At 41.2% G+C, this 27,734-nt stretch overlaps 2 protein-coding genes across 4 annotated transcripts in view; one reads left to right on the top strand and one right to left on the bottom strand.

Annotated features, from left to right (window-relative positions):
- pi4kab (phosphatidylinositol 4-kinase, catalytic, alpha b) overlaps positions 1 to 27,734 on the top strand; it is a 130,487-nt gene that overhangs the window by 36,834 nt on the left and 65,919 nt on the right. Inside the window, exons 20-25 of the mRNA XM_052031728.1 lie at positions 19,104 to 19,212; positions 20,328 to 20,464; positions 23,047 to 23,180; positions 23,271 to 23,353; positions 25,719 to 25,789; positions 25,896 to 26,020. Coding sequence (XP_051887688.1) covers positions 19,104 to 19,212; positions 20,328 to 20,464; positions 23,047 to 23,180; positions 23,271 to 23,353; positions 25,719 to 25,789; positions 25,896 to 26,020 — 659 coding nt within the window. The remainder of the gene's footprint in view (positions 1 to 19,103; positions 19,213 to 20,327; positions 20,465 to 23,046; positions 23,181 to 23,270; positions 23,354 to 25,718; positions 25,790 to 25,895; positions 26,021 to 27,734) is intronic.
- On the bottom strand, positions 113 to 14,252 carry serpind1 (serpin peptidase inhibitor, clade D (heparin cofactor), member 1). 3 transcript variants are annotated; one of them, XM_052031731.1, is made up of 5 exons: positions 14,167 to 14,252; positions 9,262 to 10,176; positions 6,086 to 6,359; positions 3,519 to 3,666; positions 113 to 1,579 (listed from the first exon to the last, which is right to left on the bottom strand). In XM_052031731.1, the coding sequence occupies exons 2-5, from the start codon at positions 10,157 to 10,159 to the stop codon at positions 1,388 to 1,390; spliced, it is 1,512 nt and encodes a 503-aa protein (XP_051887691.1). In that variant the 5' UTR covers positions 10,160 to 10,176; positions 14,167 to 14,252; the 3' UTR covers positions 113 to 1,387. The 3 variants fall into 3 exon arrangements, with proteins under 3 accessions (XP_051887691.1, XP_051887690.1, XP_051887689.1); XM_052031730.1 differs by lacking the exon at positions 14,167 to 14,252 and adding an exon at positions 12,994 to 13,013; XM_052031729.1 differs by lacking the exon at positions 14,167 to 14,252 and adding an exon at positions 11,306 to 11,330.

Below are 27,734 nucleotides of genomic sequence, written 5' to 3'. Positions count from 1 at the left end.
TATCTATGGTTCTAGGAGAATCTTTATGCAAGTCATAAAGTGGAAGAAATATATACTGATTAACACAGCACACCCTTGAGTTGGGGCATTATCTATAGACTATCCATACACATGAAGTATATTTAGTTTTAATTGCTGCAAAAATTAGAGTAAATTAAAACATTATAAAACTCATACCTTTTTCATGAAATGCTCTCAATTCCTTTAACTCACGGAAAGACCAGCATTAGATGTACACCATAAAACATTAGTTTTGGAGTAATAACAGTGGGGGCTGATTATAGGAAGTAGTCTTGAGAGACCGGGTTTGAGGTGCCTTGCTGAAGGACTATCACAGTATCACTGCCAGAGACTGAGCAGATCAAGAAATACTTAATATAGCAGTAAGTACGTAATAGAAAACTTCTGCAAACGTGGTCTTCCATTTGTAATCTGGAGCAATGGATGTTGCTTGTGCTTTTATGTCTTCACCTGGCACTGTTGCAATAATGTTTCTAAATTCTCTAAATGTTGCTAGCCTGTTCAAGTATTTGCAGAGTCCATGGCTCACATTTTTGGTAGAATGTAAATGTTTATTCTTGCAAAACAACTAAAGAGCAAGAGTCACCTTTTTGTTGCAATTTTTGCCAGTTATTGACTTATGGTAATGAATACGCTTCTGATTGAATAAACCTGTTTTAGTGAGGAAAGCTTCCAACACTAAAAAGGGTTTTGGTTAGTACAATTCAAGCCTCTGAGAAATGGGTGAATTTGCTTCAAGTTTAACTTCCATACAGAGTAGTTTGAACTTTGCATTTGTCTTATATTTGTGATACAAATCCTGTCGTAAAACCTAAACTGACTCCAAAGTGAAACATCTCTTCCTCCCTAAATAGGGTTTGGGCTGCACTTATGAGGCCCAGTCTAGTAAACATTTTACAAACAGCAGTATAAAGGATAACTTGATACTGAGAGAAGACGTTTATGTAGGATTTCTTGTGTATCTGTTCTTCAATAAATGTTTTGGATCTGTTACATTCAATCATGCCATTAAAAGAATAGTGCCGTTCCAAGGGCAGTACCTCCAACAATCTAGTACTCTCTGCTCTTCGAGGGATTATAAATTCACATCATAGGCTTAAGCTCCAGTATTGGTATTAAACTAAACAATATTAGGCAGCGGCAAGAATTCAAGCTACTACCCTGGAATGGATTGGATGAAAACACAATCTCGAAAGAAAAATGTTGCTGTTTAAAATTTGGCTTGGCGGCTCCTTCTGTGAAATAATGGTCCTTTGTTTACAGTGCTATGTTCTTTTACGTTACTTTACAAAATTTTATTTTCATTTTTTTTTTGTTCAATTTTAGCCTGTTTATTGGCAGCTTATCAATTTTAATCTTTTGGTCGTCACTGCTTCAGTGGATTTGTCACCCGGCCCATATACAGCAGGCATTCTGTGCGGTGCTCATATATAAGGAATAAGAAAGGTCTCTTAACATTAAACTCATTCTGTGAGGAGAGGGGCATAAAGCCTACTGTTGTCACAGATGCCGCTGTAGTTCCTTCTTCATTCACTGTGATTGATCCTTGGTGTTTGAACTGGGAAAAAAAAAGTTGAACCACAAATTAACAAGTTAATAACAATCCTTAGTTAGCCACTACTGTGGCACAAATTTGCCGTTAGTCTGCAGCAGATGACATAGTGTCAGCCGCAAAATGTTGAGGAAGAAGGAGATAGTCATACAGCACAGAAACAGGCCCTTCAGCCCAGCTGGTCCATGCTGACTGAGATTACCATATAACCTAGTCCTATTTGCCCGACTTGCATTTCTTTTAACACATTTCACTACCTCAGGAAATTCCAGAGCACTTTGCAAGCAGTGAGATGCATCTCAAGTAATGCAGGAAATGTTTTCTCTTTACCCACAGTATACTCCTGCAAGCAGCAACATGATGCTGAACATATAATCTGCTTATGATTTATACAAATTTAACAGGACTCCAGGGATAACATCACTGCTTAGAAGTAGTGGCATGGGACTATATAGTGCCAATGAGACCTTGATTTATAATTTCAACAACTAGTGTCATTCAACTGAATAACACTGCTTCTAGTACAGTCCTGGCTCAGCATTACAACTGGTATGTCACCTTATGTATTTGTGCTCACGTCTCTGGAGGAAGACTTGAACCCACAACCTTTGAATGCATACTGAGCCACAGCTGACAGAAGGCCCCCAATTGCTGCTCTTGCTGCTTTGTTGGGTACCATGGCAAACTTTGCCAGTGATACACGTACCTTAGCTATATGAGGGCAAAAAACCTGTAACTAACAAAGACACAAGAAATTCTGCAGATGCTGGAATCTGGAGCAACACACACACACGAAGTGTTGGAGGAACTCAGCAGGTCAGGCAGCATCTATGGAGGGAGATAAACAGTCGATGTTTCGGGTTGAGACCCTTCATCTGGACTGGAAAGGAAGAGGGCAGAAGCCAGAAGAAGGAGGTCGGGGGAGGGGGAGGAGCACACACAGGCAGGTGATAGTTGAGTTCCCCGAATCACGTCAACTGTTTATTTCTCTCCGTAGATGTTGCCTGAACTTGCTGAGTTCTTCCAGCACTGTTTGTGTGTGTTGTAACTAACAAAGGCAATCTTCAGGGATGGTGAGGAGGCTATATAGAAAGGTTAAGTGAGTGAGCAAAGATCAGGCATTTGGAGTATAACGTGGGAAAAAAAATGAAATTATCCATCTTAGCAGGAAAAACAAAAAAGAAACATCTAAAAGGTGAGAAAATGCAGAGCTCTGAGATGCAGAGCAATCTAGTGCATTCATAAAAGACTAGTAAGCAGATACAGCAAGTAATCAGGAAAGCTAGCAATGTTTTTGTTTATTACTAGGGGAATGGAATACAAAATAGGTAGTTTATGCTTTAGTTGTATGGAGCATTGATGAGATATTTGGATTACTCTGTATAGTATTGGACTATTTAAGTAAGGGAGTAAATGCTTTGGAAGGAGTTCAGAGAAGATTTACTGGACTAATATCAGGAATGGATAGGTTATCTTGTGAGGAAGAAGTTTGGGCAGGCCAGGCTTTTATCCTCTGGATTCCAGAAGAGCAAATGGTGATTTTGATTAAAACTTGTAAAATCCTTAAGGGGTCTTCACAAAGTGGATGTGGAGAGGATGTTTTCTTTCGTGGAAGAATGTAGAATTGCTTAAAAATAAAAGGTCATCCTAGTGATCATTTTGGTGAGCTTTCATTGCACTCCATCCATGGCACGCATGTTTTTTTGTTTCTTACATAAGGAGACCGAAACTGTACACAATACTCTAGGTATGGTCTCATTAAGGTCCTGTGCAATTGTAATAATACACCATTGCTCCTCTTTTAAAAGCCTCTTCCATTTGAAGGCGACATACTATTTGCCGCCTTAACTGCATGCTGCACCTACAAGAATGATAGGTTTCTGCCACAGTTTAGAGTCCTGTTTGGTCCTTGTTTGTGGTGGATAGGTACATAGCAATCTCCTACCAGGTTAATGCCCAGATTCTCTTGACTTGATATTCCAGTAAAGTCTGCCGTTTGTTCGAAAGGCAGCCACAATCCTAAAGCCTTGAAGTATGGTACCAGGTCGTACTGCTTTACCAGGTTGAATCTGGGGAGCATCACTTTTATTGTTCTGTTGTTTAAAATATAAAGAGAGAGTTTTATGTACAACTGAAGCACACAACATAGGATTTCTCTGAAGTTTTTGGTTGTGTCCCTTGAGGAAACACTGATTTTACGACGCATTAATTGTTGGTGTTAATTAATAGAGCCATACAGCACGGAAACAGGGCTTTCAGCCCAACTCGTCCATGCCAGCCAAGATGTACATCCAAGCTGGTGCCATCTGCCTGTGTTTGGCCCATATCCCTCTAAATTGTTTCTATTCATGTGCCTGTCTAAATTTCTTTTAAACATTGTAATTGCATCCACCTCTACAGCTTCCTCTTTCTCCGCAACTTAAAACGAACTTGTTTTTCTCTCTTTCCCAGTTCTGACTAAGGGTCTTCACCATGAAATGTTAACTCTGTTCCTCCTGCCACAGACGCTGCCTGACCTACTGAATTTTTCCAGCTTCTTACGTTCAAATTATCAGCCATTCCAGCCTTGCACCTCACATTTCTGACATTCTTTTCTCTCTAAGTAATTTCATTTGTTTCCTGTCATTTACATCACCTGATGTACCGTTTGCCTTAAGGACTCTCTTTCACCCAGCCCCTCCATGAGTTTTGTCATTTAAGCTCTGCAGCCCTCCACCCTACTATCAACCTTCCCACTTGTTCTCGCTATTCCTCTCACCCCCCCCCCCCCTTTCTGTGTGTCTTAATACATATTTTATCTGTAAGTTCTCCCATTTCCAGTGAAACGTCACAAACCTGAAACATCAACTTCATTTCGGTCTCCATTAGTGCTGGCTAGCATGAATATTTCCCATGGAGATCTCCGAGGAGATCCATATCCATTGCAACATAAGAGGAGCAAACTGAACAGAAAGATGAAGCCTTGTATTTCTAATTTTATACTGAACTAATCCAGCAATGTCTGTAACACCATGTTCCCTCCTTTCATGATCTAGCAACACTAATTCGGGAGTGTTCTGTGTTTGGCCAACGATGAGCTATGGTGATTGGAATGTAACATTCCTGAGCATTTCCAGCATCTGTAGTTTTAAGCTTTTGGATTCCTGAGAATTTACCTTTTATTGACGACAAGATAAACTGGACTGCCTTCCAGAGCGGTACCACCCACTCTCATTTTGTTGCTGAATGAAATTCTGCTGGCATCACAGATTTAATCCAGTTGATTAAACTGCCTGTATCAAAGAGGAAACACCTCGTTTTGTCAAACAAAGCGCGCTCTGTCTGAAATCCTTCCCAAATCAGGAAATAAAAATCAGACAGTGCAGGCCTATAAGAAAGGCACAGAAGTGCAACTACAACAGGATGCTTGTGGGTTTTGAGTCATGTTATTGTGTGGTCTATAGTTTTGACAACTGCACAGGATATTTCACCACAGAAACACGCCATTCAGCCTAACCAAGCAAATTCCCAATTCTCATCACTCTTTGACTAAAGATGTTTATTCTGAATTCCACATGAGATTTCTTGAAGTTCTTAAATTGATGTTGTTTAGATGTACTCTTCCCCCACAAGTGGAAACATTCTCTTTATGTATACTCTATCAAAACATTTCATCATTGGCTCTTTTTGCTCAAGAAAAAAGAAGCCCAGTCTGTTCATTAAATAACTCTGCTGTCCTGTAGCCTGTTGACACTTGTTAGCTTGTGATAGACCCTATCTGAAAAATTCCTTTCGTTCTACCTATCCCACCTTCTCTGCTACTTAAACAAACTTGTTTTGTGTCTTTCCCATTTCTCGCTAAGGTCCTAGATGTGAAATGGTAACTGTTTCTCTATTACAGATGCTGCCTGACCTGCTGAGTGTTTTCAGCATTTTCTGTTTTTACTTTGTGATATACGGTCTGTTATTCTTCCTGGATACTTCATTCTTCACCAAAAGTAATAGAAGTAGATTTAATTAATTCAAATATTCTGAATCTATTGCAATGTTTCCTAATCAGTGTGGAAATTTTACAAGCATAATTTGCAAGGAATCGCTATCATCTGTAGGTCTCATAATATCCTCACACAATGCTGAATTGGAATTATATTGTTATTCCTTTGTTTTCCCTGGGTATGTATCCTGGAACTTCCAACAATGCTGTGGAAGTACCTTCACCTGGGAGCATCTTCACTAAAGGAAGCGGGTCAAGAACACAGCTCATCACTACCTTCTTGAGGGTAACTGGAGTTAGCTGGGATGGCCAACATTATTCACCTATGTCCACATACTATTAAAATGACAAAGGCATTTTTGAAAACAAAAGGTGGTGTTTGCAGTGGGGAATACAGATCACTATTAAATCTGTGTCACCTTTCATCCAATCTTTTATGCTAAGTACACAGTTTTTTTTTATTTTGAAATTCATCTCTCTTAGACTTCTAAGTTCCTAATTGTAAACAGTATCGCTGCATTCAGGGGGATGAAATGTACCTGTTGGTCATGCTCTTTAACCAGGTCATCACCACCTCTGATGTCAGCTGCATTTCAACGGTCTTCATGCCAGAGAATTTGCGAGGCACCACAATTAACATACTGATGTTTCCCACGTATGGCAGCTGGAGAATGTCACATTCGAGTTTGTGGTCTACAGTTGCAGGGAAGTTTCCCTTGGTTTGCATCATAGGCACTCTGACGGAATCCTTTTCATTCAACCAGAAAACCCCTCTGTACGTCCTTTCATTTGGAAATTTGGTGCGCCAAGTTCCTGTTTGATCAGAGAGTGAAAATAAATCTTGCAACTTCACTATAAAAAGAACTCTCACATTTGCAGCATCTTTAAACTTGTGTTGAGGATCTTGGCCTTTCGAATACTATTACACTTCCCCTATTGCATGCAGAGATGTTGGGTCCCGAGTGTGGAAAATACAATAATTTAAATGTTTTAATGTATTTTCTCTGAGAAATGTTATAGCTAAACCCTGTGAATAACATTGTTTGGGCAATTAAGTGGAAGATGATTGAACCTTTATAATCCGGAGTTGAATACTTACAAGTTTAAAATGCTTTTTTTTAAAGTGTGCTCCTTCTACAAGTTAAAGCATCACAACTTCAGGGTTCTTTATTTTCCCCTCATTTGTGATCCAGTAAAATGTGGATAAAAAGGCATTTAGCACGCTGGCCTTCAGTCAGGGCATTGAGTATAGGAGTTGGGACATTATGTTGCATTTGTATAAGTCATTGGTGAGGCTGTGCTTGAAGTGCTGTGTACAGTTTTGGTTGCCCTGTTGTTAGGATGGACATGCTTAAACTGGAAAGAGTGCAGAAAAGATTTACGAGGATGTTGCCAGGACTAGAGGGCCTGAGTTATAGGGAGAGGTTGGCCAGGCTAGGTCTTTATTCCTAGGAATGTACGAGAATGAAGGGCGACCTTATAGAAGTGTTTAAAATTATGAGAGGTTTCGATCAGGTGGACAGTAACAGTCTTTTCCCCAGGGTAGGGGAGTCCAAAACTAGGGGGCATAGGTTTAGGATGAGAGGGAAAAGATTTAAAGGGGACCTGAGGGGCAACATTATCATGCAGAGGTTGGTGAGTATATGGAATGAGCTTCCAGAGGTAGTGGTTGAGGCAGGAACAATACTGTCATTTAAGAAGCACTTGGATGGGTTTAGGGTGGGGCTTAGAGGGATATGGGCCGAATACAGGGAATTAGGACTAGCTGGGTGGGCACCATGGTCAGCATGGACTGGTTGGGCGAAGGGCCTGTATCCGTGCTGTATTGCTCTACGGTTCTGTCATTCAGCTCTTTTGATCATGGCTGACCATTTGAAGAAATCATCCAGAACACTCAAACACTGGCCTTACAAGCTGCCTCATCATTCCAAATGATCATGGCTGACCTAATTCGAGCCTCGCCTCCTCCCCATGGCCCTCAGTTCTCTGATCTTTCAGAAATGTATCTACTTTTTGAAAATACCCTCAATAATTTAGCCTGTACAATTCTCTGGGGTATAAAAAGAGTTCAGAGATTCACCATCACCTCCGAGGGAAAAAGTTCCAACGCACGTCAGTCTCAGAAATACTGCCTCCTTATCTTGTAACAATGTCCCCTCTTCAGACTCTCACTAGTGCAAACGTTGTGACATCTCCCCTGTCAAGCCCCCTTAGGATCTTATATGTTTCACTAAAATCACCCATCATTCTTCTAAACTCCAAAGAATATAGATCTAATTTCTTTAGTTGCTGACGATAGAACAATCCTCTCATCCCTGGAACTATCTTATTAAGTCTCTTTTGGACTGCCTGCTTTCTTAAATATGGGACCTTACACAAGGATGTACTGCTGAGGCTTTAGTAGCCCTGGAGAGGGTCTGGAGGAGGTTCACAAGAATGATCCCAGGAATGAAAGGCTTAATGTATGAGGAGCGTTTGATGTGTCTGGGCCTGTACTCAATGGAGTTCAGAAGGGTAAGGGGGGGATCTCATTGAAACCTACTGGATACTGAAAGGGCTGGATAGAGTGGGTGTGGAGAGGATGTTTCCATTAGTAGGAGAGTCTAGGATCTGAGGGCACAGCCTCAGAATAAAGGGACATCCCTTTAAAACTGAGATGAGGAAGAATTTCTTCAGCCAGAGGGTGGTGAATCTGTGGAATTTGTTGCCACAGAGAGGTGTGGAGGCCAAGTCATTGGCTGTATTTAAAGCAGAGATTGACAGGTTCTAGATTGGTAAGGGTTACAGGGAGAAGGCAGGACAATGGGGTTGAAAAAAGTCAGCCATGATTGAATGGTGGAGCAGACTCAATGCACCAAATGGCCTAATTCTGTTTCTATATTTTGTGGTCTTATGGACCAAAACTGTGCATGGTATTCCAAATGTGGCCTTGCCAGTAACCCGTACAATTTAAACAATACTTCCCTATTTCTAAACTTCAACCCTGTGGGAGTAAAAACCATTCTGCTATTCACCTTCTGAACCATGTGCTAGATAACCTTTTGTGACTCGTGCAGATTCCTCTGTACTTTGCTCGTCTGCGATCTTTCTCCATTTAGGTAATAGTCTTCCTTTAAATTCCTCTTGCCAAAATGCATGACCTCACGCTTTACCACATTAATCTCCATTTGCCACATTCTCACCCAGTCATTCAACCTATCCATATCCTGTGGCAAAGTCCAAATATCCTCATCACAGCATGCCCTCCCACCTATTCTCGTGTCATTGGCAAGCTTGGGTACTTTGTACTCTGCTCCCTCCTCCAGGATATTAATATAAATCATAAGCAATTGAGGGTCAAATTCAAAAGATTGCTAGATAAGCATATGGGGGAATGTAAAATAGAGGGATATGGGGGGAGGTAGAGGTTAGATAGTCTTAGGTGAGGTGTAAAGGTCGGCACAACATTGTGGGCCGAAGGGCCTGTATTGTGCTGTACTGTTCTATGATTCTATGAACTGATTCTAGGAGAGGGACTCCACTAGTTACATTCTTGCAGCCTGAGAAAGACCCATTTATTCTAACACTCGCTTCTGTGCGATAACCCCTTCAATCCATGCTAACACTCTACCCCAAAACCATCGGCTCTTATCTTGGGAACCAGCGCTTTGTCAAATGCCTTCTGAAAATGATACGAATTTTTGCACTTACTGAATTCGTAACTGAAAAAATTTACCTTTCAAGTACAAGCTGTTCAGAATCATGATAAGAGTCTGCGGATCAATCGTTCTTAGAGCTTCTTTAATCAGTCCTTTGGTGAGCTTAAGAATGCGTTGGTTGATTTTACGAATCAGAGCAGGGTTGGAAAAGTTGACTGACTGTGGCTCGGCAAAGTAATAGGTTTTCATATTTTGTGTGAAGTTGCTCAGAATCTGGGCGTCCTGGCGCACAAATAGACCATGAATACCCTGGAGAGTGTAACCAAAGTTATGGCGAAAGAGGCGATGAGTAAGCCTGCGGAAGAGATTATGAACGGTCATCGTGTCGTATTTTACACTTGCATTTACAAAATCTGCAAAGCCAAGGGTGTGGAATAGCTGCTGATGCGTTTCGTGTCTCGCACCTAGAGAAACCATGCCCAGCGTGACTGAGATGCCAACAGGGGCTAGTAATATGTTATCAAGCGGATCGACTCCATTCCTGATGCTTTTGTAAAGACCAAAAGCAAAGTTTGCGTTGACAATGTTCAAGCGTTGTATCCTGGTCTTGCCATGGAATAACTGGAGTAATTTGGCTCTTTTGGCTGCAGGGTCTAAAAGTGGAAGTTCCGTGTCTGTTTCTGGTGAAGTTTCTATCTCATCAATTTCATCGATGTAATCATCATCATCCTCTGCTAATAATTTATCAAAATCCAGGTAGTCATCTTCCTCGAGATCTAGGAGAAGCTCTTGTGTTAAAGTATTATCCTCATGTAACTGTAGTTGGATACTTTCGGTGTGGAGATTTTCATTGGTTCGCAGGCTTTGTGGTGTATCTGTTGGCTCTGGCTCAAAGTGTTGAGCTAAAGGCTTAATTCCACAAAATGTCGGCAGTGGGACGAGGAATACACCCAGCAGGAAGAACAGGAGCCTCATTTTGTAGAGGTTTGTTTCTGTTGGTGTCAAATGGGAGATGTTAGATGTTAGATGTTCCATGAAATAATGAAAGTTGTTGCAGGCAAAATGTAGATTGGCAAATTATTATATTACGTATAGCACTGAAATGCTTCATTTGTTACACTCAGGATAGACTGTTTAAGTTTAGAACATAGAACAGTACAGCACAGAATGGGCCCTTCGGCCCACAATGTTGTGCCAACATACAGTAGCTACTCCCTCTTGCCTACAGAATGCCCCTATCTCTCTATTTTCCTCTCATTCATGTGCCCATCCAAGCCCTTCTTAAAAGCCCCCAATGAATTTGCCTCCACTACCCTATCAGGCAATGCATTCCAGGCATCCACCACTCAGTAAAAAAAAGCATACCCCTCATGTCTCCTCTGAACGTACCTGCTCTTACCTTAAATGCATGTCCTCTGCTATTGGATCGCTCAATAATGGGAAAAAGATATTGCTTGTTCACTCTATCTATGCCCCTCATAATTTTATACACCTCCAACAGATCACCCCTCAGCCTCTGCCGCTCCAGAGAAAAGAGCTCAAGTTTGTCCAGCCTCTCCTGATAGCACATGCCCTCTAATCCAGGCAGCATTTTAGTAAACCTCCTCTGTACCCTCTCTAAAGCCTCAACATGCTTCCCACAGTGAGGTGACCAGAATTGCACGCAATACTCTAAATGCGGCCTAACCAGAATTCTATAGAGATGCATCGTAACTTCTTGACTCCTATACTCAATACCCCGATTAATAAATGCAAACATTCCATAAGTCTTCTTAACCACCTTGTCTACTTGTGTAGCCACTTTCAATGAGTCATGGACTTGCACCCCAAGGTCTCTCTGCTCTTCAACACTGTTTACTAAGCTTGTGCTTGATATACTCTTAGATGGTGCGCTTTTGCCTTTCCAATGTTTTTAGAACTCTGAACCGTCAGAAGGTTTATAATTAGTCACACAAACAGCTGTACACAACACATCTAAAATCAATATTTTTGACATTTTATTTGGTTATAAATACAGTTGTGAGTATCTAAGCAGTAAGTAATGAAATATTGTTTAGTGTTGTGATAAAGTGTGCCATTAATTTCAGCTATTAAAGTATAGATGAGATGCTTTTTTTTTACCTGAATGCATTCTGTTCACAAAACCTTACTGTCATATGCCATGTCTCACCATGTTTAATACCCAGCTCCTCCCAAGTGTTTTCTGGGGAAAAAGTTTGGAGGCCTTTTTCTGTTTTTTTAAAAAAAAAATTGAATTTGTTGAATTTAGTGTTGAGTCCTAAGGGCTGTAACATACATTGTTGGAAGATGAGCTGCTGTTCCTCAAACTTGCCGTGGGTCTCACTGAAACAGTGTTACAGGCCAAAGACAGAGGTCAGAGCTGGGGTGGGATGGAGAATTAAACTCAAGCATTCTGCAGAGCAGGTGCCCGATCTGTACTTGATTCCTCCAGTGTCGAGGAGACCATTTGGTGAGAACTAAATGCAGTGCGTCAGATTGGAAGAAGTGCAAGTGGGTCAATCAGACAGTAGTGTGTGTGTCAGTAGACCGTGGAAAGTGGAGGTAAAAGGACAGGTGCCGTGTGAGGGGAATGTATGTTGGGGGAGATAAGAGAACGAACCAGGGAGTCATGGAGAGAGCAATGCATTTGGAATGCTGCAAGGGTTGATGGATGGTTGGAGAATGTGCATCTGGTGATGGCATCTAGATGATGCTGGTGGAAATTATGGTGGTGAGATCTTGTGGGATGGAAGATGAGGATGAGGGAGGTCCTATCCTTGCTGTGGATGGGGGGGTGTGGTGGCGGTTAGGGTACAATGGAACAGATGCTGTTGAGTGCCTTGTCAACCAGAGTGGAGTGAAAACTGGATATGGGAAAAGACATCTCAGAACCACTGGGGTGGAAGGTTTCATCTGAACATATATATAATGGAGCTGCTAAACCTGGAGAATGGAATGCAGTCCTTACCGGTAGAACCATAACATTGATTTGTTTTTCAGCTGCTCCATCTGAATAAAATTGCTCCTTTGTCTGCAATTTAATCTCCTCCCCTTCCTTTACCCACTATCCGCCCAAAATGTCAAATGCCAGAATCTGGATTTTAAAATGTTAAGTCTGAGGTGTCTTTAAGAATTTTAGAGAAATATATATGGATTAAGGCCAAGCAGCACAAATAAAATTTTTAAGGAATTGGAATATGGGAGCAGGAGCAGGCTGTGTAGCCTCTTGAGCTTCTTCAGTGATATCACAGATGATCTTTGACCTAACTTTGTAGAACACTGAAATTTGTTTATATAACATTTAGAAAATATCAGCTTGGGCCATCAGCAGCATTCTCACCTGAGAAATAAGAGCCGGGTTTAAGTCCTATTCCATTATATGAGATTTCGATGTGGTATTATTGATATTGGTTTATTATTGTCACTTGTACCGAGATACAGTGAAAAACTTGCCTTGCATACTGACCGTACAGGTCAATTCATTACACAGTGCAGTTACATTGAGTTAGTACGGAGTGCATTGATGTAGTACAGATAAAACAATAATAGTACAGAGTAAAGTGTCACAGCTACAGAGAAAGTGCAGTGCAGGTAGACAATAAGGTGCAAGGTCACAACAAGGTAGATTGTGATGTCAGAGTCCATCTCGTCCTACATTGTCATCTTTTAGTGTGCCCTTAATTGAGATTCCCTACTTGAAGTGCAGGTCTAAAAGCCCAGATCATTTTATAAACAAAAACAAGGAACTTTTCTGGAGTCATTCAATTTTATTCCCCCAACCAGCATTTTAAATATGAATCGCAACTCACTCATTTTCTTCCTCTGAACACGTGTCTCCTCAGGTTACCACTGTGATTGTATATCAAAGACTTCCAAAGCTATTTGTGGTTTGCTTGGAGAAGTGAACAATGTAACTGAAAATTTGTTGGTTAGCTTGCACTTTTTTTCCATCTTTTTATTTTCAATCGATCGCTCATTTATAAGCCTTCCCAGTTACTAAATGCAGAACTATCCATGTTGTACATATTATTCTCTTGCATTTTGCACGCCAAAGCTTGAATCTGCTTAGCTAAAGTTAACTAATTGAAGGAGATTACCAATAAGTAAGTAGATTTTCCTTTTCTTTAAGAAATAGGTGCATTAAGGGAAAAGTTAGTCACTTTCTTCTGGTCCCAACTCTTGCTTTGCTTAATGGGAAGAACTGAAGGTTTACAGTCAATTAATTTAGGGGCAAAATTTCTCTTGGCAAATTTTATTCCTCAAATGTCTATCTGCTCCTTGGATAAGAATATCCACTGGAGTTGCTCTTTGTGGCCTTAAGGACACAGTCAAGTTACACTCTGCTTGGCCTGCCTACCAGATGGCACAGTGCTGAAACCCTTGATACACAGTGCTACCTCAGCTGCTGTGTGTCGTGCAGAATGAAAGCTGACAGTAATTATCAAATCAATTTCATAAACTAGTTTTACTTTGATGTATGAAAGAGAATCAGGTTTTCTAAAAACAAAACTCTGACTGGACATTAGTTTGGTTCTTTTAGAGGATAATTAGTCAATGATTCCTGAAGAGAAAAAACAGGTCATATTTGTAGCACAACAACATGTACTTTATACTGCATAAGAACCTCCTCCCACTATAACAACACTTAGAAACTGCTAACTTCCAAGTAATCTTTTTGCAAAATACCTCACATACTCCATTGTGTTAAAGAAAGAATAACATCTTTTTCTAAAATACCTCGAGTACTCCAGTATATCAAAGAAAAAATGCATGAGGTCTTCTCAGAATCTAAGTCTGCTCACCGAATATTAGAAAGGTCACAGAAGTGCATAAAGAAAAGTTTCCTAATGATCCTTGCTGCGAAACACAAGCACTTTGGTTGCAATAGTACTCACTGTCCCGTCATTAACTATTAATTCCATTGATTTTTCTCATTAGCAATCTTAAAGTGATTGTGATTAAAAAGGTTCTAACGGACTTACCTGCGTGCACCACTGTGGAACGACAGTCTTGTACTGTTGAATCAGCAAGCTGTTTGTTTTTCACAAACTTTGCACTTTAAAGTCTGTCCTGATGTAATTCAGCATTGATTCATGAAAGAGCAAACAGGCCCAAATTAAACATTGGAGGACGTGCAATCCTATCATGGGGTAAGACTGTTGCAATCAATCACTTCAGATTATGGTTGTGATATATACTGGAATATATTTGGGCCTTGAATTTTTTTGCAGTTCATTTTCATTTCAGTTGGGGCTGTTTTTCAGTTTTTAAATAATTTTCAACAAAATGGAATATTTTCGGGTTTAAAATAACTTTGAGAAACAACTTACTATTTCTATAAGGTGCAACCACATTGAAGTTGGTAATAATAACATGCATAATCAAAGTCATTTTAAATAGAACTAGGAGATGTAGCTAGCACCGGGGACGTAGCTCAGTGGGAGAGCGCATGCTTTGCTCGTATGAGGTCCAGGGTTCAATCCCCAGCATCTCCACACCGGTGATCTTGAATTTGGGGCGGCACGGTAGCCTAGCGGTTAGCGTAACGCTATTTCAACGCCAGCGATCGGGGTTCAATTCCCCACACTGTCTATAAGGAGTTTGTACATTCTCCCCATGACTGAGTGGGTTTCCTCCAAGTGCTCCAGTTTCCTACATTCCAAAGATGTACGGGTTAGTAGGTTAACATGGGTATAATTGGGCGGCCTGGGCTTGTTGGGCTGGAAGGGCCTGTTACCGTGCTGTATAAATAAAGTTTTAAAGTTTAAACAGTACAGCACAGAAGCAGACCCTTCGGCCCATAATATCTGTGCCAACTGTGATGCCAATTTAAACTACACATCTGCCTGCACATGGCCTAGATTCCTCCATTCCCTGCCTCAATTTGCCTCAACCCACAAACAAATAATTTTCATTAGTAGTCTATACGATCATTTTGAAAGCAATTTGCAGCATTCCTAAACCAATATTAATGAAAGTGTAGATCCTGTCTGGTTTGAATCAATTGCTGATTTTCATTAGTGAAAGAAAATTAAACAAAAACATATATAATTTTTCCATTTGGTCTTTGGGAATGTTTGCTTTTTTTTATTTCTTATCGGTTACAAATTGAGTTCCAGCTCACTTGCTGGGTTAAATGCTTATCACTGGCTTCAAGGCCACAGGCTCTCAAGTGTTTTTCATAAACTTTGTATATAAAGTAGTTTAAAAGTGACTATTGTTATGTTTACTTTGAGTGGATATGCTGACTTGACTTTGGAGAGCACCCAACAACTCATGTGGCCTGTTTTAAGTTGGAGATAAGCTACGAGATGTTATAGCAGATACAAATACGTTCTAAACACAACAACAGATTCTTTCCTCACGAACCCAAGACAGTACAGTCCTGCTGGGAAAAAGTTATCGTTCATTCAGAAATTGCAACAGCAGTTAGTCTTCCATTTTACTGCATCATCCACAGTGGAGGAGGTGAAGTAAGACAATAGCCAGATTTTGGTGGGTTCGCTGCATGAACTTTACCGGTGCTTTTACCTCCCATCCCCCAGGACTGGCATGTTTGGAATTCGTGTCCAGCTTGCAAACCTGCTGTGCAATTCTGTCGGCAACTTCCCAGCAGGAGTTAGCTGGAATTCCCCAGCATTTGCACTGGAGAATCTGCTCTCCAATCCCGCGACCTGGTGCAGAATGCACAAGCACTTTTGGTTCAGTGCCGATTTTACTGCTGCAGGGCATGTTAATTTTTTTAATACATTTTAAAATCATATTTTTGTTTCACTTAAAATATTTAAAAGATTAAAATTTTATTTCTATATATATATATAAAAAAAGCTTAAATGTTTCTGAATGTCGTGGACATTCAAAAGCACTGAAAATCCTTGATAGGTTTGGTAGACAGCAAGGTAATGCAGGGTTGATCAGGCTCCTGATGCAGGGTTTCAACCCAAGACATCAATACCTTCCCACCCCCTCCCCCCCCCACCCCAACAGATGCTGCTCAACCAGCTGAGTAGCTGAGTTCCTCCAGCAGATTGCTTGTTGGTGGACAGCAAAGCTGATATTGGATGTCAAAGTTGTTACAAGTCAAGGTTGTCCTGGACCTCCCACACATCCTTGTCGTATCACACGCCTAGTGTTACTTACACTCCAGGACAGTCACGGCCAGGAAGCTTATCTTTCCTGATGTTGACAGGGTTAAGCGGATGGCAGAGGCTTCCCCTCCTTGCACACCCCCACCCTAAAAATTCCAAGCCAGTAGCTTGCATTTAAAAACAAAAAGTATTGGAAGTACCCACCATGTCAGGCAGAACCTGTGGAGAAGAGCAATTGAGTTAATGTTTTAGATGGATGATCCTTCATCTGAATGAGTAACAGAGAGGCCTGGGTGAGTAATCTAGACGTTGTATGAATTCAGTTTTAATCCAAAAAAAATTAATACAAAAAGCCTGCATTATGTGATCAAACCACCACTGTTAATCGGAAAGTCAAACTGCTATCCTCATCTGTGCCAGTCTTTAAGGTGACTCCAGTTCTGCACTGACGTGATTGACTCCTGGTTGGCCTCTGGACTGGGTTGTGTCAAACCTCCCTCCTTTGGGCATTGAAGGATGGGTGTTAATTACTAACCTTGCCTCCTTATATCCTCCTCCTCAAAATGAATTTAAGGAAGTCTGGAGGAGTGTAAGTTTAGCCACCCATCCAAACCTAATCAAAAGCAAAATAAAGCATTCGTTGAAAATCTGAAATAAATGGAACTTCTCAGCAGACCAAGCGACATCAATGGAGAGAGAAACTTGCACTGTAGGTTGATTGCATTTTCATCTGAATTATTCTAGCTGAAAGAAGACTACTGCTTACCTCCCCAAAGAAATTAAAGTGCATACATTCTCTGGATTCTCGAGGGCCAGTAGTTTAACTCCCTGGGGCGCGGACAACACCAGCATTTAACACGCATCTCCTAGTTGTCCTCGAAGATGGTGGTTGGACACTTTCCTGAAGTATCGGAGTCCTTGCAATGAATTATTTGCCACCTTAGTATAACTGAGAGGTTTGTTAGGACATTTAAGAACCAGCCACATTTCTGTGCCTCTGGAATTGTATGTCTGCTGGACCGGGCAAGGATGGCAGATTTTGTGTCCTGAAAGACTTCTGTGATTCAGGTGGTTATTTATGACAAAATGGTGGTTATTAATTTTTTCATTCCAGTTAAATGTCAATTAATTTAAAATTCCTAGTTACCGTGCTGGGATTTGAGCCCTGGTCCCTGGATTACTTGTCCAGTAAGTTTGTCCCTCTGGGGACACAAGAGAATGCAGATGCTGGAATCTGCTGGAGAACTCAGCGGGTCGAGCAGCATCTGTGGGAAAAGTTTGTCCATATGTTCCCTTTTACTGTATGATCTGCTATCATACAAAGAAAATGTTATGATGATGAGCAGACAAGTCCTCTTTGGGCTTGCTTGATGAATTCTAATTTAAATAGCAGTGATGCCAAAATGCTGCAATTTCTCCCATTTAATTTACTGTGCCTGTCATGGGTATCTACGTGCACAAGAAGGCTACCTGAGGTGAAAAGCCATTTTTCTCAGAAGCTGTTTTGCATTTGCCGCATTAATCTTGCCTGTCTTCACAGTCAGTTATCAGTGCAACTCCAGCAACAAACTATCTGCTGGAAGAATTCAGCGGGTTGAGCAATATCTGTGGGGGAAGGGAAGGGAGGGGAGGGGGGGCAGAAATAGGCAATGTTTTGGGTTGAAACCCTGCATCAGTAGAGAGGTGAAATGGCCAGTATAAAGAGGAGAAGGGGAGCAGCAAGAAAGGATTCCAAGGCAGGTACTGAGGAAGGATCTGTGGCTGTTACAGCAAGTGTTGGTAAGAACATGGTTGAAGTGCCGGAGAGCAGTAGAAATCACAGAGGGGGAGCAGTAAACTGCAGCTTGTTTGTGGGAGGGGAAGGCCTGATGAATCAACTTTCAATCAAAATGTTATCCGTTACTTTCTCAATGATCACTGGATAGATGTCAGTCCTATTTGCTCCTAAATCACTCCCACAGAAATCACATGTTAAATTTTACATTTTGACACAAGAACTGCCAGGTTTTTTGGTTACCTGGTAAATGCTACATTTCCTTGCAGGAAATTAAAGGTTAGGATTTTATAAGAGGTCTTGGAAGTCATGAAAGATGTGGAGAAAATGTTTCCACATGTGGAAACTCAAAACTTGAGGCTCATAAATCTAGCACCAATTCATCAAAAAAAAGAACTTGGAAGAAGCTTTTAATCCCTGGGACTGTTTAGGTGCAAGTGTAACTTGCCACACATGATGGAGAAAAGCACAGGTGCTTTTAAGGAGAAGCTTGACAGACATGAAAGATAAAAGGATGGGTGATTGTACTATTGTGCAATCAAAATGTTATAATGATAAGTGGATGAGTAATTCTTAGGATTACTTGATGAATTCTGAAATAAATGGCAACTAATGAAGGAGGAGCCTTGCACGGGCGTTACTCGAGTATGGACCAGTTGGGCTGATTGACCTATTTCTGTGCTATAACTTCAATCTAATGAATTTTATGAAGGTGACTTCCATGGTACTACTTGTGAAAAGCCTTAATTGCCATGGGGTTTTGTCAAATATGAAGCCAGACACCAGCTGAGGATGGTCTTGGGGAAATAGCTTGAACTTGAATATTTATTGTTGGTGTAGGCTAATTGAAGACCTTCAAAATCAATCCCTCTGCAGTGTATCAGTGAGGGGAAAAATTGATTATATTTGAAAAATCAATCTACTTTACATTTTGGCCATCTGACTATTTTAAAACTTCTGAATGAAGGCTTTTAGAAGGCTGTGTATGTCAAGGTGAGTGTAATAATGGCATGTAAATAAGCCTGGGGCATCTCGTCATGCAGTTTTTGTTTTGCAGCTGACCAGACGATTGCCTCCAATCAAAGATGCTAAACCTAGGCTGCAGAAGCTCTTCCGTGACTTCTGGCTGTACTCTGTTGTGATGGGATTTGCAGTGGAAGGTTCAGGTACCTACCCGACCACTAACTTACTGGGTTTTCGTATGTTTGTTATTCCAAAACATTTTTTTTTAAAGAATTTTAAATTTCTGCAGTCATGCAAACTTTGGAAGTGCTGGCTTCTGAAGCTTGAACTATTCTCAGAACTGTTACTGCAACCTTATGAACATTGATTATACAATTGCAGTTTAACTGTGGGATTTGACGAAGTCTAAACCTTTTAATAGTCTTTTTAAAATGCGTTTGTTCTTTCCCTCTTGCTGTCTCATTCTTTCTTTTCAACTTCATTCCTTCTGTTTATCTTCTTTCGGTCTGTCTCCCCTCTGAAGCCTCAAGTCAGTCAGGTGAAGTATTGCCTTGTTAAATGGGCTGTAATAGAGCAATGGTTAACTGCTATCATGCTTAGACTTCAAGGGGAGCATGGTGAGCACCAGTAGCACATTCTAGTAAAATATTCACACTCATTGGGGCCATAATCTCGCTTTTCTTACCAATTAACAACTGTCATAAGATTTGCTTTGGCTTACATTGCTGTTCTCATGTAATTTCACCTAAGTTTGCTCTGATATTCAAAGGCGTTATTCTTCCATAATTAATTGACATACATGTAAGTAAATTTTATCCAGCAGTTGGTTATTTTTTTCCCCCACATGTATGTGGAATATGCTTGCAGAAACAAAATAGACAGGATTTAATTTCATGAGGAGCAAATTAAGTCACTTAATTTCACAAACACATGAATAATAAATAAGCATGGAGATCATATGAATCAAAAGATTTCACAATGCATGTTAGTTATTTAATGTTGCACAATTTTTGATTTTGATGATTATTGATAAATAGTAATAGAAAAGCAACAAAAACTGATTAAATGCTCATTATCTGAAATGAAACAAAACGCACTCACTGGGTCAGGCAACACCTGGAAAGAGAAACTGAGTTTATATTTCAGGTCAGTTACCTTTCATCAGAACTAGGAAAAGTGAGATAATTAGCAGCTTAAGTTGTTTTTTTGTTGGAAGGTGCGGTATCCCTCATCAGGCCTTACTCGGGCTGAATGGAGGTGTCACATCTCTGGATCACTGAACTAATGATGATAATATTGGCTGCTTCTCTTCCTTTAGGACTATGGCCAGAGGAGTGGTATGAGGGAGTGTGCGAAATAGCCACCAAGTCCCCACTGCTAACCTTTCCTGGAGGAGAGCCTTTACGCTCAGAACTGCAGTATAACTCTGCCCTGAAGAATGATACTGTTTCACCGGTAAGAGCATCCAGTAGATGGATGACATATAAAGGATTCGCTAATTCACAGGCTTCACGAGAGGGCTCGAATATAAAAGCAAGGATGTACTGCTGAGACTTTATAAGGTGTTTTTCAGACCGCATTTGGAATAATTTGAGCACTTTTGGGCCTTGTATCTAAGGAAAGATATGCTGGCTCTGGAGAAGGTCCAGAGGAGGTTCACAAGAATGATCCCAGGAATGAAAGGCTTAACGTATGAGGAGTGTTTGATGTCCCTGGGCCCTGAGGGGGGATCTCATTGAAACCTACCAGATAATGAAAGGCTTGGGTGGAGAGGATGTTTCCATTAGTAGGAGAGTCTAGGATCTGAGGGCACAGCCTCAGAATAAAGGGACGTCCCTTTAGAACTGAGATGAGGTGGAATTTCTTCAGCCAGAGGGTGGTGAATCTGTGGAATTTGTTGCCACAAGAGGGCTGTGGAGGCCAAGCCAAGTTGGGTGTATCTAAGGTAGAGATTGATAGGTTCTTGATTGGGATGTGGGGTTAAGGGTTATGGGGAGAAGGTGTGAGAATGGGGTTGAGAGCAAAATAATCAGCCATGATAAAATGGCAGAGCAGACTCAATGGGCCAAAAGGCCTAATTCTGCTACTGTAGTTTTATGGTCTTATAATGGCTTTCAATTTTGACCTGATTTCAGGTACATGAATATATTTTGGTGTCACTTATTTTGTTGACACTCTGAATTGATTATCTAGTTTAATAACTGATGAAATGTGGTTCAAGCCATAATTCCTTAAATATTGATTTTTAAATGAGTAACAATAATCCACCCAAGTGATGATTCACAATGCCTCTGAACCAACTCAAAAAATCTTTCAAGTGTGTCCTTTGTCTCCCACATTAGTCCCTTGAACAATCTGCCTCAGGAGTTTATAGATATTCTGTTCTTCAATCAGATAACATTTACTTAAACGCTTGGTGTCATCAAAGATGAAACATAAAAGGAATACGAGTGGGGGGGAAAAGAGAGCTTAACCAACGCTGATGAATGCCTGTGTATTTCCAGCATTTTTGTTTTTGAGAGATGATTCTGATGAGGTCATAGAGCACACAGACAGGCAGAACAGTCTGCTGGAGGAACTCAGCAGGTCAAGCAGCATCTGTGGGGTGGGGGGAGGAACAGGAATTTCGATGTTTCAAGTTGAAACCCTGCATCAGGACTGGTGTAGTAACAGTTCTGAGAATCTTGCCCCCCCCCACAGATGCTGCTCGACCTGCTGAGTTCCTCCAGCAGATTGTTTGTCGCTCCAGGTTCCAGCATCTGCAGTCACTCGCTTGTGTCTCCAGAAACAGGCCCTTCAGCCCATCATGTCCAGGATGACCATCAAGTACCTTTGTGTACTAATCCCATTTACCAACACTTAGTCTGTAGCCTCCTGTGCTTTGGCGATTCAAGAACTTGTGCAGATAAATTTTAAGTGTTCTGGGAGTTCCTGCCTCTGCCACCTCAGGCAGTGCATTCCAGATTACAACCACCTTCATGTGAAAATATTTTTCTTTTGATCCTATCAGTATCAGGTTTATTATCACTGACTTGTATGACATGAAATTTGTTGTTTTGCAGCAGCAGTGCAGTGCATAAAAGTAACTATAGATTAAAAAATAAATAGTGCAAAAAAAAAGGAATAAAGAGGTAATGTTCATGGCTTCATGGACCGTTCAGAAATCTGATGGCAGAGGGGAAGAGGCTGTTTCTGAATCATTCAGTGTGGGTCTTCAGGCTCCTGTACCTCCTCCCCGGTGGTAGTAATGAGAAGAGGGCTTGTCCCGGATGGTGAGGGTCCTGAGTGATGGATGCCACCTTCTTGAGGCACCGCCTCTTGAAGATGTCCTCGATGGTGGGGAGGGTTGTGCCTTTTCTAATCTTCCTACTCTTCACCTCAGATTTCCTTCAGATTTAGATGTGTCTGTTGTGAGAAAAACGTTCTCATGATTCACTCTACCTACTCCCCTCCTAATTTTGTATGCCTACTGTTTTACTTTACCCCCTAACAACAGATTTCCAAACCAATCTGTTGGTGCAATTGTAGCTTTTATATACCAGGTGCACATAACAAGAAGTGACCTTTATGTCAGAAGTGATCAGTTAAGTCAGAATATAACATTGGAAATAGCATTGTTTTTTGGAGGAGGTGAAAGCTTTGTTGGAAAAACTATTCATTACAGCTGAAAAAGTAATGAATGCATTTGCACTGGAAGAGCTGTGAAATCCATTGAGAAATCCTACTCTCGCTGAACGTACTGAAGGAGAGAATGGTAGAACCAAGCATTTGTTACCTGTAACGGGTTAAGTACAGGCCTGGTCAATGCACAGATACTGTGGTGCATCACGATCTTCAAATTTTCATTGATATGCTCATTTGGGCATTTTGTATTAAGTGAGCATACTCTGCAGCAGATTTTACTAATTTTATTTGATTTGTCTTCTAGCATCTGCCATATTTGACATAAATCTTTTAACATCAGTTCAACTTGCTTTCTTAGTACCGAGAAGTACAATAACTAATGTTAGTTATTTCCTATTATTTGTTTTCATTAGGCTGAACTGAATGAATTAAGAAGCACCATCATAAATCTGCTGGATCCTCCTCCGGAAGTCTCGGCTCTCATAAATAAGCTGGATTTTGCAATGTCTACCTATCTGCTTTCTGTGTACCGTCTGGAATACATGAGGTCTGGAAAACATAATATACAATGCAAGAATGCTTTTCTACCACTATACGGCATGGTATGGTTCCTCACGTGCCACATGTTGATTTGCAGGGTATCCCGGTCAACAGATCAAGACCGTTTTCAGGTTATGTTTCGCTATTTGGAGGACAAGGCTATTCAGAAAGATAAAGCTGGTAAGCATTTGAAGTGTAAGAATTGATCATAATTCGGGTGTACCGCTGCCAGAGATATCTGATCTGGTACACAATTGCAAGTTGTTTTATTAAGCACACTGCTTCAGAGAAGTTGACTCCCACTGCCCAGTGTCTACTGACCGTGTAACAAAATCCCCCTGAATGAGAAACACGATGATGCTGGAGGAACTCAGCAGGCCAGGCAGCATCCGTGGAGAAAAGCAGGCGGTCGACATTTCGGGTCAGGACCCTTCTTCAGGACTGAAGATAGGAAAAGGGGAAGCCCAGTATATAGGAGGGAAAAGCAGAGCAGTGATAGGTGGACAAAAGAGGGGAGGCGGGGTGGGCACAGGGTGGTGATAGGTAGATGCAGGTAAGAGATAGTGATAGGCAGGCGTGGGGGAGGAGGGGAGAGCAGATCCACCGGGTGATGGGTCAAAGGTAAGAAGAGAAATGAAGAAAAGGTTGAGAGAAAAAAGAGGCTAGGAAGGGGAAGAAGAGAAGAAGCATGGTTGGGGGGGACATCGTGGGGAAGGGAGGGTGGGGATTACTTAAAGTGGGAGGATTCAATGTTCACGCCGTTAGGCTGCAAGGTTCTAAGACTGAACCCCTTCTCTATTGGAAGTCATACTTAACGTTGGATGAGGTAGAATTTGATTTAATTCCACAATAACACAGGAGCAAGAGTAGGCCATTTGGCCCCTCAAGCCCGTCCTGACATTCAGTGCCATCATGGCTGGTCTGCCCCAGACCTCAACTCCTCTTCTGTGCCAGTCCCATGTAGCCCTCTTTCAAAATTTTATCTACTTCCTCTTTAAATACCCCCAACGACCTCACATTTACAGCCCTTTGTGGTAGAGAATTCTGGAGATTCACCACCTCTGTGAGCAAGAAGTTTCTATGCCCCTCGGCTTTAAATGACTGCCCCCTTGTGACAATGTTTCCTCTTCTCACATTCTCTCACGAGTGGAAACATCTTGACGTCTACCTCATCACGCCCCCATTGGATCTTATATGTTTCAGTATGATCACCCCTCATTCTTCTAAACTCCAAGGAATATAGTTCCGATTTCTTTAACTGCTGGTGAGAGGACAACCATCTAATTCCAGGAATTAGCCTAATTATTCTCTTTGAACTGCCAAAAGTGCCAATGTATGCTTTCTAAACTGCTTTATTTCACAGCAGACAAAGTATGCAGTGCTCCTTACGATGATGAGCAGCCCCTGATAGATCAATTTTAACCTTAGGGTGTACGGTTATACAAAAGTCAAAAGTAGATATGATCTACTTTGGTGCCCAATTACTTAACGTAAATGCAGACATTCTCCCTGATAAGAGGCATAGCTTACTGCTGCTCCCTTAATTGGTGTATTTTCTGATGTTTTTTTTAAATGTCCTTTCCCCCAGCCCATAGAGACTCCAGCCTGAGATGCTGGACGACTCATTACGTGATCAGGCACACATAATGAATTGCCTGTTGTTTGATCTTTGAGAGAAGACATCATGTCACACATCATTTATTGAAGGAATGGAAGCTTTTCATAGGCTGGGTTTTCTTCACTACCAGTTGGGCTTTCCAACGATACCAGCAGAAATTTCTCTACGATACAACAATGAGCACAATTCAGAAGTATTCTGATGGCTCTGGAGCATTCTTGGACCTCTTGACTGTTGTGAAAGGCCCCGCGTAAACCCTTTCATTAAATCTTGTTGCTCTGGAGAGGGTGCAGAAAAGATTCATCAGGATGTTGCCTGGGATGGAGTGTCTCAGTTATGAGGAGAGACTGGATAGGCTAGATTTGTCTTCCTTAGAATGGAGGAGACAGAGGACTGACTTGATTGAGATGTAAAAATTATACGGAGTATAGATAGGTAGTAGGAAATCCTTTTCCATCGCAGAGGTATCTCAAACTAGAGGGCTTAGGTTAGGGTAAGAGGCAAGAACCTTAAAGTGGATCTGAAGAACATTTTCACCCAGAGGATGGTTGGAATCTGGAATCCATTGCCTGAGGAGGTGGTGGAGGCGGAGACTCACACAACATTTCAGAAGAATCTGGACTAGCACCTGAAACCCTGAGGCATAGTAGGCTATGGACTAAGTGCTGGTAAATGGGATTAGAATAAATGGGTCAGCATCAATAGGGTGGGCCAAAGGGCCTGTTTCCTGGTTGTATGATTCAGTGAGAAGACTTGCTTTTGGTTCCTCATTACAACTCTTCTCCAAGAGGTACCCAAATTTATCCTGAACCCAGCTTTCTATGTGACCCCAACCCACTCCTCCAATGCCCACATCTGTAACCTGGCAAGTTCACTCTCTGATCTCACTCATTGGGACTGACAATGATTTCTTAATCTGTTTCACAGGCATGATGCAGTGTGTGATTGCAGTGGCTGATAAAGTGTTTGAGGTTTTCCTCGCTGTTATGGCAGACAAGGTACCATGTGTTTTATTTGAAGTCTTTCACTTAAATCGCCTCAAAGCATTTTCAACATATTTGTAAATCTTTGGAAAAACAATCACATTACTGTTGCCTTTATCAGCCCAAAACCAAGGAAAATGAGGAAGAGCTGGAGAAACACGCTCAGTTCCTGTTGGTGAATTTCAACCACGTTCACAAGAGGATTCGAAGGGTTGCAGACAAATTTTTATCAGGCTTGGTAGATAAGTACGTCACAAAATTAATTTTGTTGGTTTTGAAATTGATATTGAAACTTGTGTCGTTGCATTTTCAAACCACAAATATTGTGAGGTTGACCTATGTATATTGAGAAATGTAGATAAAATAAGTCTGGCTGAACTCTCGGAAGAAACCTCCTTCCTTGTGGATGATTAAAATGTGGAGCCTTAGGTGCAATTGAGATGAAGTTACGTCTAATTTATGATCATTTTTATAATTTATGTTGATTTATTTTTTAAGTTAACTTGAGTCTGTCTTCGTCTTCACAAGATCACAAGACAAAGGAGCCGAAGTAGGCCATCCGTCCCATCGAGTCTGCTCCGCTACCTCACCATTGGCTAAACTATTCTCCCATCTAACCCCAATTCCTGGCCTTTTCCCTTTATCCTTTGATACCTTGACTAATTAGATACCGATCAATCTCCTCCTCAAACGCCCCCAGTGATCGGGCCTCCACAGCTGTACGTGGCAACAAATTCCATAAATCCACGACCCTCTGGCTAAAGAAATTTCTCCTCATTTCTGTTCTAAATGGGTACCCTCTAATTCTAAGACTGTGCCCTCTAGTCCTGGACTCACCCACCAAAGGAAACAACTTAGCCACATCTACTCTGTCCAGTCCTTTCAACATTTGAAATGTTCCTACGAGATCCCTTCTCATTCTTCTGTAATGTCTTGTAATGTACTATGCCGCTGCTGTGAAAAGCTCATTTTCATGGCATTTATGCCTGTGACAACAATAAACTTGAATAACATTTAAGGGATAACGAGTTAAGTAAATGAGGGAGAATTAGGGGAGAAGTGCACACTCACATAGATGCTTTAAGGGGGTAGAGAGGTGTTGTTCAGAGCATGAGATGACATGGACCGTGTTGGGCTAAATAACCTCTTTCCATCCTTTAGATTCTAGGTTAATCTGTGAAGTATGCACCATTGTTTTATGTAAGAAACCCGGCCAGGAGTAGACCATTCAGCCCCTTATGCCGACTCAGCCATTCAATAGATCATAACTGAATCAATCATGGCCTCAACTCTATGTAGTTCTTTTCCTGTATCCCTCGACCAACTTGTAGTTACAAAATAAATGTAATGACACTCAAGCAAGTTGAGAGAGAGAGAGAGAAAGAAGTGTAGTCTGAGGTAGCGTTAGGGTCTTTCAGGTTGGGCATTTCCATCAGGCAGGAGGTACAGGAGCCTGAAGACCCACACCTCAATGTTCAACAACAGCTGCTTCCCCACTGCCATAATGTCTTTAAACCAACCTGAAAAACTAATACTACCTCAGACTATATTTCTTTTCTCTCCCTCAGCTTGCCTTGGTGTCGTTATGTTTATTTTGTTGTGTAAGATATGTATAATTTGTTAATTTAAGTTTTTGTTAACTTATGTTTGTCATGCTTATAATGTACTGTGCTACTGCTGCAAAAACCTAATCTTCATGGCATTTATACCCTGGGTATGCCTATGGCAATAATAAACTTGAACTAGTTTAAATTAACATCATTCTCCACTTGGATGATCTCCAATGATTCCATCTCCAAACTCTCTGGGATGGAGAATTCCATATGTTTACATTCCTCTTTGAGAATAAATTTCGTCACATCTTTCTTAAATGGGCAATGCCTTATTTTGAAATGATGCCCCCTAGTTCTGGACATTCCCACCAGTGGAAACATCCTCCCAATATCCACGTGTATTTTTC

Source organism: Pristis pectinata, chromosome 17, assembly GCF_009764475.1.
Source record: "Pristis pectinata isolate sPriPec2 chromosome 17, sPriPec2.1.pri, whole genome shotgun sequence".
NCBI classification, from domain to species: Eukaryota; Metazoa; Chordata; class Chondrichthyes; order Rhinopristiformes; family Pristidae; genus Pristis; species Pristis pectinata.
Note: the sequence above shows the minus strand (reverse complement) of the source record. Positions and strands in the feature narration are given on the sequence as shown.

Bases quoted from the DNA above. Each gene is read 5' to 3' on its own strand.
- serpind1 (XM_052031729.1), bottom strand. The intron at 6,360-9,261 runs GTAAATTTTTTC...CTGATCAAACAG, and splicing joins GAACAGCTTGTACTTGAAAG to GAACTTGGCGCACCAAATTT. The intron at 1,580-3,518 runs GTAGGAGATTGC...TTTTTTTCCCAG, and splicing joins AGAATCTGGGCATTAACCTG to TTCAAACACCAAGGATCAAT.